The 18,649-nt window shown below is 49.2% G+C and overlaps 1 protein-coding gene across 3 annotated transcripts in view; it reads right to left on the reverse strand.

Annotated features, from left to right (window-relative positions):
* Window positions 1-18,649, reverse strand: part of EMID1 (EMI domain containing 1) — a 115,199-nt gene that overhangs the window by 26,489 nt on the left and 70,061 nt on the right. For all 3 annotated transcript variants that reach the window (XM_084819425.1, XM_084819423.1, XM_084819424.1), the window contains 3 exons: window positions 9,983-10,120; window positions 8,894-8,974; window positions 4,393-4,436 (listed from right to left, as the gene is read on the reverse strand). In XM_084819425.1, the coding sequence (XP_084675551.1) occupies window positions 4,393-4,436; window positions 8,894-8,974; window positions 9,983-10,120 (263 nt within the window). The remainder of the gene's footprint in view (window positions 1-4,392; window positions 4,437-8,893; window positions 8,975-9,982; window positions 10,121-18,649) is intronic.

Genomic DNA, 18,649 nt, shown 5'->3' on the forward strand with positions numbered 1-18,649 from the left:
GACAAAATGTGGTCCACTGGAGAAGGAAATGGCAACCCATACCAGTATTCTTGCCAAGAAAACCCCATGGAACGTATCACAAGGCTAAAAGAGATGACGCCGGAAGATGAGCCCCTCAGGGCGGAAGGTGTCCAATATACTACTGGGGAAGAGCAGAGGGTATTTCCAAGTAGCGCCAGAAAGAGTGAAGCGGCTGGGCCAAAGCCGAAAGGACACTCAGCTGTGGATGTGTCTGGTGGTGAAAAGAAAATCCGATGCTGTAAAAAACAATATTGTTTAGGAACCTGGAATGTCAGATCAATGAATCAAGGTAAGCTGGAGGTGGTCAAACATGAGATGGCAAGATTGAACATCGACATCTTGGGAATCAGTGAACTAAAATGGACAGGCATGGGCGAATTTAATTCAGGTGACCATCATATCTACTATTGTGGCCAAGAATCCCTTAGAAGAAATGGAGTAGCACTCATAGTCAACAAAAGGGTGGGAAAAGCAGTACTGGGGTACAATCTCAAAAACGATAGAATGATCTCAGTACGAATCCAAGGCAAACCATTCAACATCACAGTAATACAAGTCTATGCCCCAACCACTGATGCCGAAGAAGCTGAGGTTGATGGGTTCTATGAAGACCTACAACACCTTCTAGAACTAACACCAAAAAAAGATGTCCTCTTCATCATAGGGGACTGGAATGCTAAAGTAGGAAGTCAAGAAATCACCGGGATAACAAGCAGGCATGGCCTTGGTGTACAAAATGAAGCAGGACAAAAGCTAATAGAGTTTTGCCAAGAGAACACGCTGATCATAGCAAACACTCTTTTCCAACAGCACAAGAGGCGACTCTACACATGGACATCACCAGATGGTCAATATCGAAATCAGATTGATTATGTCCTTTGCAGCCTAAGATGGAGAAGCTCCATACAGTCAGTAAAAACAAGACCTGGAGCTGAAGAACGTAGGGAAAACCACTAAACCATTCAGGTATGACCTAAATCATATCCCTTATGAATATACAGTAGAGGTGAGGAATAGATTTCAGGGATTAGACCTGATAGACAGAGTGCCTGAGGAACTATGGACGGCTGTCCGTAACATTGTTCAGGAGGCAGCAACGAAATCCATCCCAAAGAAAAAGAAATTCAAGAAAGCCAAGTGGCTGTCTGATGAGGCTTTACAAGTAGCTGAGGAAAGAAGGGAAGCAAAAAGCAAGGGAGAAAGGGGAAGATATATCCAACTGAATGCAGAGTTCCAAAGAACAGCAAGGAGAGACAAGAAGGCCTTCTTAAATGAACAATGCAAGGAAATCGAGGAAAACAACAGAATGGGAAAGACTAGAGATCTCTTCAAGAAAACTGGAGATCTCAAGGGAACGTTTTGTGCAAAGACGGGCATGATAAAGGACAAAGAAGGCAGGGACCTCACAGAAGCAGATGAGATTAAGAAGAGGTGGAAAGAATACACAGAAAAACTATACAGGAAAGATCTTAATGTCCTTGATAGCCATGATAGTAATGTCCTTGATAGCCATGATAGTGCGGTCACTGAACTTGAGCCGAACATCCTCGAGAGTGAAGTCAAGTGGGTCTTAGGAAGCATTAGTAACAACAAAGCTAGCGGAGATGACAGTATTCCAGCTGAGCTATTTAAAATCCTAAAAGATGATGCTGTTAAAGTGCTGCATTCAATATGCCAACAAATTTGGAACACTCAACAATGGCCGCAAGACTGGAAAAGGTCAGTTTACATTCCAATTCCAAAGAAGGGAAACGCCAAGGAGTGTTCAAACTACCGCACAATTGCGCTCATTTCACATGCCAGCAAGGTGATGCTCAAAATCCTACAAGCTAGGCTTCAGCAGTATGCGAACCGAGAACTACCGGAAGTACAAGCTGGGTTTCAAAGAGGCAGAGGAACTAGAGATCAAATCGCCAACATTCGCTGCATCATGGAGAAAGCAAGAGAATTCCAGAAAAACGTCTATTTCTGCTTCATTGACTACGCTAAAGCCTTTGATTGTGTGGATCACAACAAACTATGGCAAATTCTTAAAGTGATGGGAGTACCAGACCACCTTACCTGTCTCCTGAGAACCCTGTACGAGGGTCAAGAAGCAACAGTCAGAACCAGACATGGAACAACCGAGTGGTTCAAAATTGGGAAAGGAGTACGACAAGGCTGCATATTGTCACCCTGCTTATTTAACTTATATGCAGAGTACACCATGAGAAACGCCGGGTTGGATGAATCACAGGTCGGAATTAAGATTGCCGGGAGAATTATCAACAACCTCCGATATGCAGACGATACCACCCTAATGGCAGAAAGCGAAGAGGATCTCAAGAGCCTCTTGTTGAGGGTGAAAGAGGAGAGTGCAAAAGCTGGTTTGAAACTCAACATTAAAAAAACGAAGATCATGGCATCTGGCCCCATCACTTCCTGGCATATAGAAGGGGAAGAAATGGAAGCAGTGACAGATTTTACTTTCTTGGGCTCCAAGATCACCGCAGACGGTGACTGTAGCCATGACATTAAAAGACGCTTGCTCCTTGGGAGGAAAGCTATGGCAAACCTAGACAGCATAGTAAGAAGCAGAGACATCACCTTGCCAACAAAGGTCCGTCTAATCAAAGCTATGGTTTTCCCAGTAGTAATGTATGGCTGTGAGAGCTGGACTATAAGGAAGGCTGAGCGCCGAAGAATTGATGCTTTCGAACTGTGGTGCTGGAGAAGACTCTTAAAGTCCCCTGGACTGCAAGGAGGTCCAATCGGTCAATCCTAAAGGAAATCAACCCTGAGTGCTCATTGGAAGGACAGATACTGAAGCTCCAATATTTTGGCCACCTAATGCGAAGAGAAAACTCTCTGGAAAAGACCCTGATGCTGGGAAAGACTGAAGGCCAAAGGAGAAGGGGACGGCAGAGGATGAGATGGCTAGATAGCATCACCGATGCAATGAATATGAACTTGAGCACGCTCCGGGAGAGTGCGCAGGACAGGAAGGCCTGGCGTGCTATGGTCCATGGGGTCATGAAGAGTCGGACACGACTGAACGACTGAACAACAACAACAACCCCTGCTCTGGAGCTCTTTCCTCGGGGTGCCACACTTGGCACCCAGCATGATGCCCCATCAGTTGTGTTATTCTATTTTCGCAGGCTTTTTAGATTGTTATGAAGACCACTGATCAGTTATTTTTAATCTCAGTTGTTGTGTTTTACATGCTGTTGTTGAATTTGTTTTTATTGCTGTTGCAACTGCTCTGGGAGTCCCTTTCGGACTAAAGAGTCATGTATCTAATATGACTGATTGATAAGATAGATAAAACAAGACAGACAGACAGACAGACAGACAAGCAAAGAAACAAACAAGCCAGCCTCTGGTTTAATGCAGGGCTGCAGAACCTCTTTCAGCCTGAGGGCCAAGTTCCATTTTGGAGAAAACTTTGGGGACTGCCTTCTGGTGGTGGGTGGGGACAAAGGCAAAAGGGGCAGGGCCAAAATACCCCCACCCCACCCCAGAAAACCCTCCACCGTATTTTAGCTTAAGGTGCTTACTGCCAGTAATTGAGCCTTAGGAGAGGCATTTTCAAATGGGAAAAGAACTGCACAAAAGCCAGGAAACCATCCAATGATTGGTGGTCGGGGGAAAGTGGGGGGGGGCTCTGGGGAACCCCAGAGGAGCATATTGGGACACCTGGAGGGCTGGATTTGGCCCCCAGGCTTGAGGATCTACATCCCTGGTTTATTCTCTACGCAGACTGGCAGCAACTCTCAGGCAGTCCTACCCATCACCTCCGACTTGTTCCTCTCAACTTAAGTGGTAGTGCCAGGAACCGAACCAGGGTACTTCTGAAAGCAAAGCTTGCGTTCTACCATTGAGCCCTGCACCCTCCAGACCAGGGCTCCCTATCTGTCTCCTGCACCCTGACTTGGATTCCTGCAATGAGCCGGGGGTTGGACTCAATGGCCTTGTAGGCCCCTTCCAATCCTGCTATTCTATAATTCTATGACCCCAAGCTGTGTGTCATGGAGCTCCCCAGTCCCATATCTCACCTACCCGGCTAAATGTTTCCCACCAACCAGACAGAGTTGTCTGCACATTTTCCTAGTATATGTGCATTTTTGTGTGCACTTCTCTCTACTACGCACATTTTTGTTTGCATGTTTTAATTCGCAAAACGCATCACAAAATTCGGGAAAGAGATACACATCACTGTATCTCTGCTTTCCAGTTGATGTGCAGGTTCGGGAAGGGTGAATTTGCTGCATTTGCATTAAAATGCGACCCCAACAAATTTCTCACCCATCCCTACTCACCCCGCCCCCCACACACACACACACCTCCCTCAGAAATATCACCTCCTCTCCAGAGATGGGGCATACTTACATCCTGTCCTGGCGGACCAGGCATTCCAGCTGGCCCCGGGGGACCTGGAAGGAGAAAGATGTTTTAGAATCCTGGCCAGCAACTATTTTGGCCGGAGACCTGCTTTTAGAAGCGAGACAGTGGCACCTTAGGTTTCCCGATAATGGCTGCATGGAAGCTGCAGCCTCCACATATTGCCAGCCATCCTGCCATCTCCGAGCGAGTGAGCAGTGAGAGGAGTAAAGGAGAAATAGCTGTGCTGATTGGGCCCAGAAGGAGAGGCGAATGGATGGGCAGTGGGTGTATTCAGGAAGTGGGGGGGGGGCTGAGAACATCTTGCTCAAGGACCCCCCAAAATCTGGAAGTGGCACAGAGTCCAGGCCACCTGTACCTCAAACAAGCTGTGATTCCCATATGCATTCTGCAATCCTGGGGTGGCACAGAAGAGGCACAGAAACAGAGGTTGCTCTTTCAGGCGTTGGTGTTCTTTGTGCTCTCATTTTGTTAAAAAAAAAAAAAGCAGGTTCCCAGCCATGGGTGGCTCCTTGCCTTTGGAATGCCCTCCCACAGGGAGGCCCACCTGACATGCGTGTCACTATCATTTAGGAGCTGTTAACCCAGCAGAGGTCCGGAGACAGACTCATTGCCAACCCCTCCTCTTCTTGGTCCTCAGCTGGGCCAGTGCTTGCAGCTGGATCCCTCTTCCCAAGGAAACCCTTAGCCATAGAGTCTTCTGGCAGCCAAATGGGCATTCCTACAGCCACTCTGGGCTTCCTGCTGGGTCTGCTGCTGCCTTCACTCTTGAGGGCCCGGGGGGGGGGGAGCAAAGGAGGAGAATTGGGGAACAAGGTGGGATAGGGTCAGAAGAGCTATTGGCGACCCAGGTGAAGCATCCCTGAGATGTTATTAAAAACTAATTTTAGATGTTTCAGGTATTTACAACACATTCAACAAAAATTTTCAATTTTCCTCCCACCCCACAACCCACCCACTTCCCAACTCTGTTTCACAGTTTTCTGTTTTCACTTGCTACACATTGCTTGTCACAGTTTGATTCATATGGACAGAGCCGGTGTCAAGGGTGGGCATGGTTGGGAACCTGTCAAGGGCCCTCACCGCAGCAGGGGCCCGCCGACAAGAGCCCCCTGGAGTTGTTCCGCCTCTTCCCCCTTGCGACCTGCTTGTCCACCGGCCTCTCGCTCTGGCCCTGACAATGGTGGAGGTGAGAAGAAGGAGCAGGAGATGCCACGGCCTACTTGCTCCCCGGCAATCTGCCTGTCAAGCAAGCAGGTGGTAGCCATGACGAGAAAGAGGAAGAGGAGCAAGAGCAGCTGGGGACAATGGCGGTGAGAGGGCAGACTCACTGAGGGAAGGGGCCCATGGGCGATATCTTGCCCAAGGGCCCCCAAAACCTGGGGCCTGGACCTCTATGAGCTCTCAAGCCATTCTCCAAGGTTCCCAGCCCCATGACCTGAGCTCCTCTGAACTGGAGATGCCAAGGACACGGAACCTGGGACCTTCTGAGTGCAAAGCAGGTGCTCAACCACTGACAGTTCAAGATGGAACTCAATGTGCCTCCTTCGGCCAAACATTTGTGGACGATTGACAGAATCAAAGAGAACTTCAATTAGAGGAGTTGAATTTCTTGCAGGGAAGGAAGAGTGCTAGGGATCCCCACGCACACTACCCTGGATTCCAGGAAAGAAAGGTGAGAGTTAAGTGCAGTGATTTCCATTTTATGGAAGGAAGGAAGGAAGGAAGGAAGGAAGGAAGGAAGGCCCTTTCTTGCTGTTAACTCTCTCCACATTGTATGTGCTGATTACCCAAACAAACAAACATGCTTTGCTTTAGGCTTCACCTAAAGGAACAGTTCAAGGTGATTTTTTGTTTTGTTTCCAGCTCAAGTGGAACATCCAAGAACATTTGAGGAAAAGCAAAAAAGAGTTTTGAGACGTCTCAGAGGAGTTCCACACACCCCTCACTTGACCCCTTACAAGTCCTGCAGACCGCCAAGACTTTTCCTAGAAGGGAAGTGCACTTATCACGGGTGCCACCAGAGGCCAGTGTAAGCCCACTTATCAAGTGAGTAACGGAGAGAAATACAGCTCACTCTTCTTGCATGGCTTCCACACACACCACCCCCTCATCTATTGATTTATTTGCTTACATACTGACTTTCTATAATTGACCCATAACACAACTTCTCTGGCCAGCTCACCAACCGACAACAACATTAAAATACAATATGAAACAAATAAAGCGATCAAATTCGAAACCCATGCCACTCACTCAAGTGTCTTGATCCTCACTGGGCTGCTGGGATCTAGTGAGGGGTCATGTAAATTTCCTTCCAAGACCCGTACAGAGAAGGAGTAGGCTAGCATGCAGTAAGAACATAAGAAAGTTGCTTTGCTGGATCAGACCAAAGACCCATCTAGTTCCGGGTTGGCTGACCTGCAACCCTGGGCCCAGATGGGGCCATCAGCCTAATTTCAAAAGCACTCTGCAAGCGACCAGTTCATATCTGTGGCCAGGGGGGTCCCTCTCCCAGTGTCATGGTTGGATTGGAGCCCATAGAGCCCCAAAGCAGTTCTGATTCTGAGGAAGAGACAGAAACCGTGGGAGAGTAACGCGTGCGCTGTTCAGAGGCGCCGCCGGAGGGAGAGCCCCTCCCTGCTCACATTCCTGAGGGTGGTAGCAAACCTGGCAGGCAGGGGGAGGGACAAGCAGGAGATGGACAGCGATGAGAGGAGGTGCTCGGTAGGGATGGCGGAGAATTTCTCCCCGAATCTTCGGGGGGCCGAGCGCCAATGCATTCAGCCACCCGAAATCGGCGATGAAATTCTCCGCCACCCCCCCCGGGACGGGACTTACCTTTGGCGAATGTCCCTCCCGGTGGTGGGTCCTGGCAGCGGTTCAGCGGCGGTTCGTCACGGCGGGGGCGGCGGCCGGTCTCCCGACCGGCTGCCGCCGCCGCCATTGCAAAAAAAAAAACACTAAAGTAAAAAAAAAAAAACACCCATGATAGGCTACGTAACGATTTACGTAGATTTACCTAGATTTCCAAAGACAGCCGTGATAGGCTACATAAATCGTCGCGTAGCCTATCACGGGTGACTTTGAAAAAAAAAAAAGCGTGTACGCAAATGGCGGCGGCCCATGGGCGCCGCCATTTGCGTTCCTTATTTAGGCACGTCTAGTCTACGTAAAGATTTACGTAGACTACGGCGAAAATAAGGGCAATGCAAATAGTGTTCCCTTATTTTCGCCGTAGTCTACGTAAATCTTTACGTAGACTAGACGTGCCAAAATAAGGAACGCAAATGGCGGCGCCCATGGGCCGTCGCCATTTGCGTACACGCTTTTTTTTTTTTTCAAAGTCACCTGTGATAGGCTACGTGACGATTTACGTAGCCTATCACGGCTGACTTTGGAAATCTAGCCGTGATAGGCTACGTAAATCGTCACGTAGCCTATAACGGGGTCTTTTTTTTTTTTTACTTTTTGTTTCGCGGCCGGGGAGACGGGGCACTTCTCCCCAGCCTGAATTTTGGCCGGGCGTGGCGGGAAGCCTCCCCCGCTTCGCCTTAACTTTGGGGGGGAAAGCAAAGCGCCTCCCCACCACCGCGAAGCCAAGCTGCGAAAAGGTAAGTGACTTTCGTACATCCCTAGTGCTCGGCCCACTTGGCACGACGTCAACAGCTGCGCCCCGATGCCCCACGGGAAAGGGGTGGACCTCCGCCTCCTAGCCCTTAAGTTCAGAGGTTTCCCACCTCTGCCCTCTAAACGGAGATCAACTGATTCACTAAGGCTAGAAACCTCTGGTAGGCAGCTCTCTTAAGTTTCCCTCATTAGGCTCAAGCAATTAGCATCTGTAGTGTCATTAGGTTGAATGGAAATAAAGACTTGGAAAACAGCCCTATCGTCTGCACATTGATTCTGGCTACTTGAGGATTTCAGAAGGCAGCAAGGGTGCTCCTGACACCCAGCAGCCCAACGAAGAAGTGTGGGGAAAGAGACAATGTGAGAGGGGGGGAAAGGGGAAGCCAAAATAAAGAGAGAGCTATGATGGCTCATAGCTGCTGACAGATCGGCCTTCCCCAACCTGGTGCCCTCCAGAAGTTTTGGAGTTCAGTTCCCATCAGCCCCAGCCAGCATCACCAGTGGTCACGAATGCTGGGAGTTGTAATCCAAAACCACTGGAGGGCACCAAATTGGAGAAGGCTGTGATGGACCTTTTTCCTCCACAAATTTGTCTAACTGTTCAGGGTTTTTCAAAGCCATTGCAGCTCTCGCCTTGTAGCAATACATTCCACAAGCTGGTGAACTGCGCGTTTGAGTCGGCTGCCAACCGGTTTCATGGGACAACTTGAGAATTCCGGGATTTTGAGGGAGACGGAGAACAATTTTGTACTCGCTGACTCCCTCCTGGTCGTACATGCCAATCACTCAAATGAGCAAGCACCCTTACTGTCCCCTTTCTCCAAAGAAGGGTCAGGATATGGCCAAAGAAGACACTTACCAATTGGTCCTGGTAGCCCGGGGGGTCCAGCTGGTCCAGTGAGACCCGTTTCAATAAACGTGTTGGACAGAAGAGGGTCACCTGAGACACAAGAGCAGGGAAAGATCAGGGCATGGGCTCTGGCCCTTGCGAAACCAGACCAGCCGTGAAATGAGCTCATCCCTTGAGCCCAGAAATGCACTGTAGTATACAGGTACCAAAGTCCTGGGGAACAAGCACTGATTCCCCATCCAAGCATTGAGGTGGTCTTGCCCAGGGGTCCTCCAGAAGCCGGAGCCGGCACGGATGCCGCTGCTACTAATCTGTACTCCTTTGATGAGCAGCCGAGCGATGCTAAGAGAACAATTACCCCAGTTGGAGAATTGTGACACTATCTCAACCACCTCTTTCTCCAAGACCTCTTCCATCTGCCCTTCTTGCTGTTCAATGCCTGCTCTTGTCATGATCAGGCCGCTTCCAGAGGTTGTGGAGTCAGGGCTGCTATCCTGGCTCAACAATCCTTGTCCTCATGGGGAGGGAATCTCCGGTATTTTAACCATGCTCAGTGTGTTCATTCTGAAAAGCTTCCTGCCCACGCTTCTGCAGATCTGTGCCACTGCTATGTCACTGACTTGAAATAAAAGCCTGTGAGCAATACCTCATCCAGGGGTGGGGAACCTCAGGTATGGGTGCCAAATCTGGCCCTCCCGGGTTCCCCAGCTGGCCACACCCCTTCCCCTGGCCCCACTCCTTTCCCTCAAGCACCAATCATTTGGTGCTTTCCCGGCGTTTCTGCAGTATTTCCCCCATTCTAAAAAGTTGAAGTGCCTCTCTTAAGGCTCAGTTGCTGGCAGGAAGAGCTTCAAGCTACCAAATGCAAATATTTTTTGTATTTTGGTGGCCGCCCCTTTGCCTCTGTCCCCGCCCACCTCTGGAAAGCAGCCCCACAAGATCTAATTCAGCCTCGGGCTGTTTGTCTCACTTTCAGCCTCTTTCAGCCACTGATCCAGCCCCAGAGCAGCAAACCCCTCATGAAGCAAGACAGTGAAGGAGGTTCCATCTCACAGACATTGATCGCATAGTTAAACAGCTAGGGCACCTCTGACTTACTCTGATCCGGGATCGGTGATATCTTGGGCCCTACTGGAGCTGGTGGGCCTGGAGGCCCTGGAGGTCCTGGGAGGCCCTTCTCTCCAGGGAACCCCCTTGCGCCATCTTGCCCTGGAGCACCTGGGGGGCCTGGAGGACCTGAAAGAAAAGATGGAAGACACAGCGAAGACAGGTGAGCCAAGAAAGGCAGCATTTCCCAGGCGATGCACGGGACACAAGGAAAGGCACAAAATGAACCATACAGGTGGGGCTCTGGGTGTACGCCGCAGTTTTGCAGGAGCACGGGAAAAGCACAGAGTACAGAACGCAGCTCCCTGAGAATCCCAGCTTTCATTTTGTAATGATAAAAAAGAAGGGCTGGATGTGTCTGATTTCGTAAGCTAAGCAGGTTCAGCCCTGTTTAGTACTTGGATGGGAGACCGCCTGGGAATCAGGCTTCCTGCATTGAGCAGGGGGTTGGACTCGATGATCTTGTAGGCCCCTTCCAACCCTATGATTCTATGATTCTATGAAAAGCAAGTTTCTAGCCCTTATCGTTGTGAAGAGCTGCTTGAACATGAGTGGATGGTGCTGGCTGAAAGCTCAGAAGCCCGAGAAGAGGCTGCAGAACAAGAAGTTCAGTGATTGTGGGTGGAGCCTCGGTGCCCCCACCCCTGCCCTGACGAGCAAAACCAGAATAAATTATGCAAACTATGAGAAACTGCAGGCATTTGCATAATTCACAGGAAGCGCAGGATTTTGCTTTTTGTGACTGCAGGATTGGGATTGCCTGGGCCTGCGAGTTTGTGCAGAGTGCCCACGCAGCCCTGGAGACAAGCGACTTGGGCAGGAGAAGACTGCAAAAAGTGGAGTTCCACACACCACAACCATCAGCTGTTCTAGTCCTTTGGGGTGACTCTGGGCCAGATACTAACTCTCAGCCTAACCTACCTCAAAGGGTTGTTATAAGGATGACATGGAGGAGGAGGGTCATGTATGCCGCCTTGGGCTCCTTGGAGGAAACAAGACAGTATATACATGTAGACAGACAGACAGACAGACGGCTAGACCACAGCCAATTCCCAGCGGCCACAGTGGGGGCATGAAATTTGCTAATCCAGAAGGAGCAGGATCCTGGGGACATCATATAGGAATGGGCCCAGTATCACATCTCAACTGGAAGCGGGACAGGCCATCCAGGTCTTCAGATTGCTAACTGTCCAGGATTGCCCAAACATACCTCAGGCACAGTAGAAGATTGTTCAGGAAACACCTGAATTCTGCCCTGGAAAACCAATATCTAAGATTTCATGTTAGTATTGACACAGTTGGCATCAACATCCAGCATTCTTGGACAGCTGCTGAGTATGGGAGCCACCAGCCATTTACATTTCCCACAATGCCCTGGAGAAATGCCAAGTTGAGGGCATTCTGGGTAATTAAAATGGTAGGTGGCTGCACAACTCCCGGCATCCCCCAGCCCACCAGGTTGGGGGAGGCTTTTTTGGGCACTTGTGGCCTTCTATATGGTTTGGCCTAGAACTCCCAACATCCCTCACCATTGGCTATGCTAGCTAGGGCTGATGGGAGTTGTAGGCCAAAACATCTGGAGGGCCACAAGTTGCCCACCTCTGGATTAGGGAATCATTGTGGAACAGACAGAATATAAACAGAAAGACCCTAAAAGGCTTGATGTTATTTAACTGCACTCAATATTAATATAATTCATTTTGGTTTTCTAAAAATTAAAAATGCAGAAAATGTGTTTCATTACATTTAAAAAGCGACCCCAGGAAACTGCCATCTACTCTTGTTTGGGCTATAGCCAGAGTTAGGTGAGCAAGGAGGTTGCAATGGTGAAGAGGAGGAGCAACTCTGGAGCTGTGTGTCTGGTCCATGGGCCCCTGCTGGGGTGTGGGTCCTCAGGAGGTGCCCAGGCATGCGTGCCCTTGATGCCAGCCCAGATGCAAGGCATGCGCTCTACCTCTGTGCTCTGTTCGGCGAGGCCTGGCCGGCGTCTCTGCGCTCAGTGGCCAGAATATCAGGACGCGGGAGCGCGTTTACTTCTTAGTGAGCAATTGGACAGAATTGTCTGCCTGCTTTACCTTACATCTTCACACGCAAGTAAAAGTTCTAGAGGCTTTTTGTAATTAAAGAAAATTTGGGGTGGGGGGAGAGGCACCTGGAATATCTCTGAAGCCCCCACCCCCCGCTCTGCTTTGGCTCCAGCCCTGCCGCCTGTGCCCAGGAAACACCACTTCCAGAAGGTAGGCCAGGGTGTCAGCAAAAGGTAGCTGTAAAAGCATATTTGTAGCAGGCATGTCCTGAGCCTTGCACTTGTAAAGTGAGGCCATTGCTGTGCTTTTCTTTCTCTGCCATACTAGTGCATACAACTTGCACCAAACACTCCTCCTTTATTTCTGTCGAAGGTTTCTTAACTTGAAGAGGTTGCAAGCCTTCCAGGAAGCAGAGGCAAGAGGGATATTGAAGAAGCAGTCAAGGACACCCTCATGTTCCTTGTCCAAGGCCGCAGCAATATCCTTGATCCCTCTCCCAGCACAGACAGGCTGTACCTGACAGCCAGTACACTGTAGCGGTTAGAGCACTGGAGTGGGGAGACCCATGTTCTGGTCCCTACTCGGCCATGAAGTCACTGGGTGACTTTGGGCCAGTCACTGACTCTCAGCCTAACCTACCTCACAGGGTTGTTGTGAGGATAAAAGGAGAGGAAGAAGATCGTGTACGCTGACTTGGGCTCCTTGGAGGAAAAGATGGGATGTAAATTTAACAGAAACATAAATAAATACTACCAACTATCTTATGAGGAAGGAGGGTGGCACAGCATTTTGGCTGCCCAGGAAAATGAAAATCCCTCCGATAAACTGACAAACATAACAACAGCAGATGAAGACTGCAGGCCTAAACACGCTTACTCGGAGTAAGACCCATTGAACACAGCGGGACTGACGTCTGAGTAAACATGCACAGGATTCCACTGCCTATGATCAACAGTTGAGTGCAATACTTCTCTCCCCCGCCCTTTATTTTTTAAAGAAACACCCATCATCTATTCACTTCCTCCCCTTTGCAGCTGTGTCTGCCCTTTGGGCAGCCAGTAGAGATCAGAAGGCTGGGCTCCTGTTCCCTGGTATGCAGGGGAGATCCCCCAGCCCACGGGCTGCTGAACTCCTCCAAAAGCACAGGCAAGCAGTTCTGTCTTCCTCCAAGATATTTGTACAGCCGAGTACGGCACACCTGGAATTTTGGCTCCCAGGCCTAGTTTGCCTTTATGGGTGGGTCAGTTTTGCTTGGGGTGGGGGCTTAGAGGATGGAAAGAGGCAGATCATCAAGACTTCACTGGTCCTGCTGCTTAAACATCTGGCTGGTGCTCTCTCTCAGAATATGGAGGGGTATCCTTAAAAATCATCTATCGTGACAAAATATGGGAATGGCATTGTAATAATTAACGCTCTTGAGATATTTCTGCAGCTTTTGCTCTGCCAGCTTGGAAATGCATATGGAGAGGGTGATCGCCCCACCCCTGTTCCCTGTGTTCAGTTGAGGGAGGGGCTGTAGCTCACTGGTAGAGCACACACTTTGCATGCCCATGGTTCAGTCCCCAGCATCTCCAGTCAAAAAGATCAGGGAGCAAGAGGTTGGAAAGACCTCTAAGAACAAAAGGAAAACCTTGCTGGCTCAGACCAAAGGCCTATTTAGTCCAGCATTTGGGTCCCAGAGTGACCAACCAAATGCCTCTGAGAAGCAGGACATGAGCGCAACAGCACCTGCCCTGGTTCATGTTCCCCTGAAACTGGTGTACAGAACCATACTACCTCCAGCACTGGAGACCATATATAGCCACCATGATGAGAAGTGTATAAAACTGTGCGTGGTTTGTGATTGCCTCGGTCTCCATGGAATTGTCTAATCCCATTCTAAAGCCATGCAAGTTGGGGGGCATCACTACATCTTGCAGTAGTAAATTTGGTTCTGCACTGTGTGAAGGACTTCCTTTTATATGAACCTCCCACCGTACAGCTTCGCTGGGTGGCCCCACTGGCTTCTACTATTATGAGAAATGGGGGGAAAAGCCTCCCTGTCCGCTTTCTCCACAAACCACGCATAACTGCACGCACCTCTGTCATGTCCTGGCCTTCCTTGCAAATTTATCAGTGAGGAAGACACAGTGGAGAAGAGATTTTCTCTCTCTCTCTCTCTCTCTCTCTCTCTCTCTCATCATACTAGAATCCAGGGTCATCCGATGAAACTGGGACTCAGGGTGTGGACAAGAGGACAGCCTTCTTCACACACAACATATAGTTAGCGTATGGAATTTGCTGGCCCAAGATGCGGGGATGGCTTTAAGAAGGGATTAGACCCACGCGTGCTGTGAATGGTGGGAGTTGTAGTCCAGCACATTTGGAGGGCACCGGGTTGGGAGAAGCCTGGACTAGACAAACTCAGGGAGGACGATTCATTTATCAGTGGCTAGGAACAATGACAGCTCAATGAAACCTGCATATTCAAAGGCTGCGTACCTGCAAATACCAGGAGTTAGAGGTCAAATGGCAAGGGAAGGCAGTTGCATGCGGGTGATTGTTGGAAGCAGGACGCTGGACCGCATGGACCTTTGGTCTGATCCTGCAGTGCTGGTTTCAGGCTCTAAATCTATTAGGGGTTTAGAGGCAGTTTTTGGCTCGGCGTACCACGCAGCTGAAGACCAGGAGCATGCAGAGACGGGAGGGAAGGGGAAGGGGGTAGGATTTGGCACGGGCAGGCCTTCCCACTCACTCCCCCAACAGCCCAGGGAGGTCTACAACAAAGAAGCAAGAGTTGAGAGGAGAGCTGGGCCTGGAAGGGTGGGAGGACTGGGGGGGCGCGATGGGATCTGTGTGGGGCTGGGCTGGCTGGTTAATGTATAACTCTGAATGGCCAGAGGCGACTTTCTCTGGGATGCCTTCCAAACCCAATAAATGTTAAGCAGGCCCACAGAGATGGCAGCCAGGCTGCCAAAAACAATTGCAGTCCCATGCTTGCTCCGTTCCCTGGCCCAGTTTGCATGGGGAGGCCCCTTTGTTCCCCCCCCCCCGCCTCACCCAGCAAACCCAACGCTACAGGGACTTATCCCCAGTTTAGTCTGGGCACTCAGTCAACAAATGGCCTAAGATATCCTACAACGGCAGCACTGCCCAAACTTCTGATAGCTGAGGCACACTTTTCCTCCCCAAATTAAAATTGGAGGCACGCTTCGCTCTTCTGCCCCCAAAGTTTGGCTTTTAGAGTAGGAGAGAGCAAGAGCAGCCTCACCCTCCAGAGGAGCTCCCCACCCCACAAGTTTCTGCATTAGTCACTGGAATACGCATGTCTACTAACTGGATAGAAAAAAGCAAGCCCAGGACAGTGACTAACACAGAGTTGCAATGGCCATCCTCCACTGAGGGTAGGCCAGTGGTGGCTCCGGTTTCAGTGAGGTGGTGAATCCACTCCGGGTTTCAGCCAGAACCAGCCAGAACTCTAAAGGAGCTATCCAAGGTGCTTCGTACACAGCCCCCCACCCCGCCTCCAAATATAAGAGATGCTGATGAACTGCTAAGCACAAATCCTTACCCCAGGGCACTGACTGAAATATTTGTCAGAAGCCTATGAGTAGGGATGGAGCAATCTGTCAATTTCAGTTTCTCATTTTTTTCAGTCTTAAATTCGGCTCATCCCAAACTCTGAGAATCTCTCCTAGTAAACACATTTTTTGTCTGCCATTTTGCCTATTGTACACATTCATTTTTGCAAGCAATTTTCCTAATATAATGCATTTTAATGTTATTTTCACAAATATACACATTTTGGGGTGCAGTTTTCCCTAATACATGCATTTTTCTATACATTTTTTTATTCCATTGCAAAATTCGGAGAAGTGCAGATTTCGAAGGAGAAGTGAGTTTCAGTTTGTGTACTGGTTCGAAATTACCAAACAAATTTCTTCCCCATCCCTACCCTGGAGAGGCCAAAAGAACTAAGGGTGCAATCCTATGCTTGTTTCGGCAGAAAGAAGTCCTATAACTCCCAGCACTCCCCAGCCAGAACGCTGGAATTGTAGGTCTTTTTATCTGTCGAAACATGCATAGGATTGTGCCCTTAGTCTCTGGAAAAGAGGCTGTTAAGGAAGCTAAAGGCCAAACTACATGTTATGTTACTCACACCCCTTTTTTTTAAGCATGCTTAAACTGGCCACTTTTGTTTTAAGGGAAAAGCAGCTGTATGGGGCCCCGATCCACAATGTGCTCCTGATCCAGGTCAGGCCCCCACATCAGGTGTTGTCAGATATTTTCCAGGCACCCTCTGATTACTCAAATATTTGCTGACTCTTTCCCCTGCCCTTGCTGCTGAAAGGTGTTATTTACTACACACAGTACCTTTGGGGGCACATAGCAGCTAGGGCAGGGGCGGGGGGAAGCAATTATTTTCAGCCAGAAACTGGTCTGGGGTCCTGATCCAGATCAAGGCCCGAAACAGCTGCTTTTTCTTCAAAATAAAAGCGGCACATTTTTTGAAAAATGTTAAAAAGCACAAAGATTTGTAAGTTGGACTTTTATTGTATGACGTTTTATTTGATTTTATGATGTGTACTGTGCCTACAGAATTTGTTTTTATAAGGTGCCTAATAAATCGAAATAAATAAATAATGTCATGTATAGGTTGACCCTAAGTGGGGGTCAAGGGCAGAAAGAACATTGAGGAGAATCTGCCATTGGAACCTACACTTCTCCTTCTCCATGGCTGGTTGATGGTGGCCACCCCCTGAGGTTTTTTGCTAAATAGTTCTTCAGCACCGAAAATTCAAATGTCTGTTCTGAATGTTAGATTCCCCCTCAAAACCTAGTTCACTTTAGGCACCCCTCAATGGTACTGGCAGCTATCAAATATGAGATTTCATAAGCTGGCAAATACTACACACCCCACATGTAACTATCAAATGCTAAATACCATTACACGTTAACAATCACATATACAGACTAAAATACTAAATTGTCTCATAGGTCAGCATGCTGAAGTCAAAAGAAGTCAATGTTGATGTCAAATACAGAGGCCAAATGGTCAGTGAATATTCAAGCAATCAAAGAATGCCTGGAGAATATCTGACAACAAAATCTGCAGGGAAGAATTTGGGAAGGCTTTCGGTGATAAGACCACTGTTAAAGAAGCCCGCCTTGGATCCCCAAGACTTGAACAACTTTCACCCGGTCTCGAATCTGCTGTTTTGGGGCAAGGTGATTGAGCAGGTGATAGTGTTGCAGTTGCAGGCACACTTGGAAGAAACCGATTATCTGGATCCATTTCAATTGGGCTTCAGGCGTGGGCATGGGACAGAAATGGCCTTGGTCACCTTGGTGGATAATATGGGGAGGGCTCTGGATAGAGGCGAATACTCCTTCCTAGTTCTCCTCGATCTCTCAGCGGCTTTTGGTACTGTCAACCATGATACCCTCCGGGACTGCCTGGAGGGGTTGGGCATAGGGGACACCATATCACAGTGGTTCCGTTCCTTCCTCTCTGGCAGGTACCAGAGGGTAGCTCTGCGGGAGGAGACTTTAGACCCTTGGCTGCTCACTTGCGGAGTGCCACAGGGTTCTGTTCTCTCCCTGATGTTATTTAACATCTACGTGAAGCCGCTGGGGGCTATCAGCAGGAGGTTTGGGGTGCAGTGTCACCAATATGTGGATGACATGCAACTCTACCTCTCATTTAAATCCTTGCCAAGGTTGGCTGCAGAAACCCTTCCAAGTGTCTGGAGTCGGAGAGTGGCTGGATGGAAAGGACCAAGTTTATTGTTTATTTATTTATTTATTTAAAACATTTCTATCCTGCCCTATATCATTAAAATCTCAGGGCGGCGTACACCCTGAGTCGAAACTGAACCCTGACAAAACCGAAGTGCTTTTAGTGGGAGACAAGGGGAGGTTGGGGGATGTTGACCTGGTGTTCAGTGGGGTGCGGCTGCCCCTGAAGTACCAGGTCCGCAGTCTGGGGGTCATTTTAGACTCCCAGCTGTCCATGGAGGCTCAGGTGTTGGCCATGAGCCGGGCTGCGCTGTACCAACTCCATCTGATACAGCGGCTGCGCCCCTATCTCCCTAACCATCTGCTCCCTTCAGTAGTTCATGCCCTGGTCTCCTCTCGCCTACACTACTGTAATATGCTTCATTCTTGAAGATGGTTCAGAAGTTGCAGCTGGTGCAGAACATGACGGCCTGCCTGATTAAAGGCAGCCATCGGCAAGACCACATCACTCCAGTGCTGAAGGAGTTGCACTGGTTGCCAGTTGTTTTCCAGGCCCAATCAAGGTGTTGGCATTGATCTTTAAAATCCTATATGGTTCTGGCCCAATCTTTCTTAAGTAGAGCCCCCAACAGCACTAGGGACGCCACTCAACGAGATCAGCCTCGGAAGGCCTTCTCTCTGTCCCATCAGCCAGGAAAACTAGGCTGGTGAGGACTAGGGAGAGGGGCTTTTCTGTGGTGGCCCCCACTCTGTGGAATTCCCTCCTTAGTGACCTCTGCCATGCCCCCTCTTTGATGAGCTTCTGCCAGGGCTTTGGAAACCTGGCTGCTCAGGCAGGCGTTTGGGGTGGGTTAGGTTTGTTTGTTTTTGGAGCAATGTTGTTTTGTTCAGTTGATTATGTAAATTTGTTGTA

Source organism: Heloderma suspectum, chromosome 13 (assembly GCF_057233095.1).
Source record: "Heloderma suspectum isolate Gila_16-S chromosome 13, 16-S_ref, whole genome shotgun sequence".
NCBI classification, from domain to species: Eukaryota; Metazoa; Chordata; class Lepidosauria; order Squamata; family Helodermatidae; genus Heloderma; species Heloderma suspectum.